General features: G+C 44.7%; 1 protein-coding gene across 1 annotated transcript in view; it reads right to left on the bottom strand.

Moving 5' to 3' along the window:
- The window catches only part of LOC106808168 (tubulin beta chain-like), a 6,414-nt gene extending 4,174 nt beyond the window's left edge, over nt 1-2,240 (bottom strand). Inside the window, exon 1 of the mRNA XM_014810759.1 lies at nt 2,012-2,240. Within this exon, the coding sequence (XP_014666245.1) occupies nt 2,012-2,068 (57 nt within the window). The 5' untranslated portion in view covers nt 2,069-2,240. The remainder of the gene's footprint in view (nt 1-2,011) is intronic.
- Between the last annotated feature and the right edge of the window lie 671 nt (nt 2,241-2,911).

Here is a 2,911-nt window from a genome sequence, read left to right on the forward strand (position 1 = left end):
ACACACACACAACCGAACGACACGACGAAGACGAGAGAGAGAGAGAGAGAGAGAGAGAGGGAGGAGACGAGACGGAGGAGGGGGGGAGGAGAGAGAGCGAGAAGGTGAAAGAGAGATAAAGAGGACGTGCGTACGCGCGTACACACTCACGTACGCATGCACGCACGCACGCACACATACATATAAGAGTTCAGGTGTGATCAGTTGCTCGCGCGCGCAACATTCCGCAGAGATGCGGCACTATTCTGCAACACTGTACAGTATTTCACTGACACCGACGATAGCGATCGAACGCTGACGCAGTAATTTTACTTTTTTTCTACATTTATAATATGCAGATTTTATCTAACAACCTCTCGCTCTCCAGCCATGAAACTATTCGCATATATACCATGTACGTATCATTCGCGATCTTTCTCTTATCATATACTAGTAAATTAATAAGCATCTACATTTTCGAGCTACGATCGAAGGATGCGACAGTAATATATATTACACACACACGCACGCACGCACGCACGCATGCACGCACGCAATCATATATTTACGCGCATAGGTAGAGCGTATAAACACGCTGATTTAATGAACTTATTTGCAGATGTATCCACGTGCCTGCTATGCGTTAATATGTCTTTGTTTCTCTCCCTATATCTATGGATTGCTATATTGCCGTGTTGCCTGAACGTTATTGTCTGGACGTCATGGCGCTAGTGGCGGCAGCATGGCCAGAAACCGACTACGACTGATCATAGTTAGTAGAGGGAGATTGGGACTGATATGATATAATATATATATATATATATATATATAATATATGTGTGTGTGTGTGTGTGTGTGTGTGTGTGTGTGTGTGTGCGCGTGCGCGTGCGCGTGTGCGTGTGCGCGCGCGTGCGTGCGTGCGTGCGTGCGTGCGTGCGTGCGTGGTGCGTGCGTGCGTGCGTGTGTGCGTGCGTGCCTGCATGCGTGCGTGCGTGTGTGTGGTTTCTCGCCACGATAGGGGGCCTATATAATAATAACAGAAGTGAATAATAATAGATTAATTATTATAATATATTATTATTCACTCCTGATAATAACTGACTAAAAATAGGCGTACAATAACCAGGCCCGTAGCCAGGGGGTTCGGGGGGGTTCGCACGAACCGCCCCCCCCGACTCCCCCACCCGAGCAAAAAAAAGAAAAAAAGGGGTTGATATACCACTTCTCATGCTGTGGTGAAATCAGTTGGAAGATAATGTAAGTAATTCCGTAGGTATTGGATAATCCAGTCCTCCTTTCATGCACTTCATTCTTACCCAGGTGATTTTTGCTTTCCTACTTTTGCCTAGAGTAGTAATAGTATCCAGAGTATGCCTATACTTCACTTGGTTACATTTCTTTACAGAATAATAATGAATGTTGTGATTTGATTGATTTTAAGTGTTGATGTGTCTTTCTTAATTTGCAGAAAGTTGTCTAAACAAAGGCTTTTATCCCCCTCCCCCTGAGGCATAGAGATGAGATTTGGGGGGGGGGCTTCTGAACCTCCAAATGAAAATTAAGCATGCTTTTTTTATCATGGTATGAAGGTATATATCCCCACCAATAAATTCGCCGTGTCTGATCGTGGCTTCGCACCCTCGTTAGCCCTACCAACGATTTTTTTATCATTGTGCCACACCCCCACACCCCCCAACAACAAAAAAGTGACACTGTGCATGAAGATGGCAGTTATTTTCTGGAAGTGTTTCATGTAGGCCTACTTGCTCCTTAGCAATTCATTTACATTCTTTATTCCTATTATTCATATTTATGCAAATTACTTTACCATATAGTCGAAGACATTTTCACTGAATAGGTGTTTTTTTCATTTGAAAATTTGCAAGAATTTTACCTCAGGTATGCACCAGATCGCTCCATTTTAGTGTAATAATTGCAAAATCTTCATCGTGCGGAAGGGGGGAGACCCCCCCCCCAATATAAAGCTGGCTACGGGCATGCAATAACTAATGAAGAGGTTGCAACAACCTACCTTGGCTCCAATCTGGTTGCCACACTGTCCGGCTTGAATGTGCACGATTTCTCTCATTTTTGCACCTTGCAACGAGTCGAGATAGACAAAGCACAAGAAATAATGATCTGAATCGATCAGATATCTTCACGATACGCCAAGGCAGCGCTGCGACAGGAGTCACGGGGGCCTGGTTATATATAAACTGACGAAAACTCAGCGGTGGGAGTGGCAGACGTAGTAGCAACGCAGCCGTTTATAACTGCGACATCCACGAATAACATTTCAGTCGCGCTGACGTCACACAATGCGCGTACCTAAACAATTTTCATTGGTTGGTATTTATAGCAGGCTAGCGAATTATTCCCTATATTGCAATTGGTGGCCACAATACCGCGATCTAAATTGTCACTGTGATGCACAGCATATAATTTGTTAATCAAAGCTTCTTCAATATGTACTTTTCGATTATTTTTCGAAGACATGAAAACCGAGCCTATCTCAGAACGTGTTTGTGACGCTTTCCTGCCTCAAAAGTAACCCAAAGAATGTGCACAGTGCGTGCTCTCGACCTTGCAGAATGCTGCAGTAATTCTACTCAAAAAGCGTCGTACTCAAACCTCCTACTTAGGACTAAAGTCTATGCTAAATATGTCCAAGGTAGCCCATGTTGCTATATGCCATATACGGCACTGCGTGTATGTAACGGCGACGGTCTGTATGTGCGCCCAGTGTGTGTGTGTGTGTGTGTGTGTGTGTGTGTGTGTGTGTGTGTGTGTGTGTGTGTGTGTGTGTGTGTGTGTGTGTGTGTGTGTGTGTGTGTGTGTGTGTGTGTGTGTGTGTCGTGTGTGTGTGTGTGTGTGTGTGTGTGTGTGTGTGTGTGTGTGTGTGTGTGTGTGTGTGTGTGTGTGTGTCGTGTGT

This window comes from Priapulus caudatus, unplaced genomic scaffold (genome assembly GCF_000485595.1).
Source record: "Priapulus caudatus unplaced genomic scaffold, Priapulus_caudatus-5.0.1 Scaffold257, whole genome shotgun sequence".
Taxonomy (NCBI): Eukaryota; Metazoa; Priapulida; class Priapulimorpha; order Priapulimorphida; family Priapulidae; genus Priapulus; species Priapulus caudatus.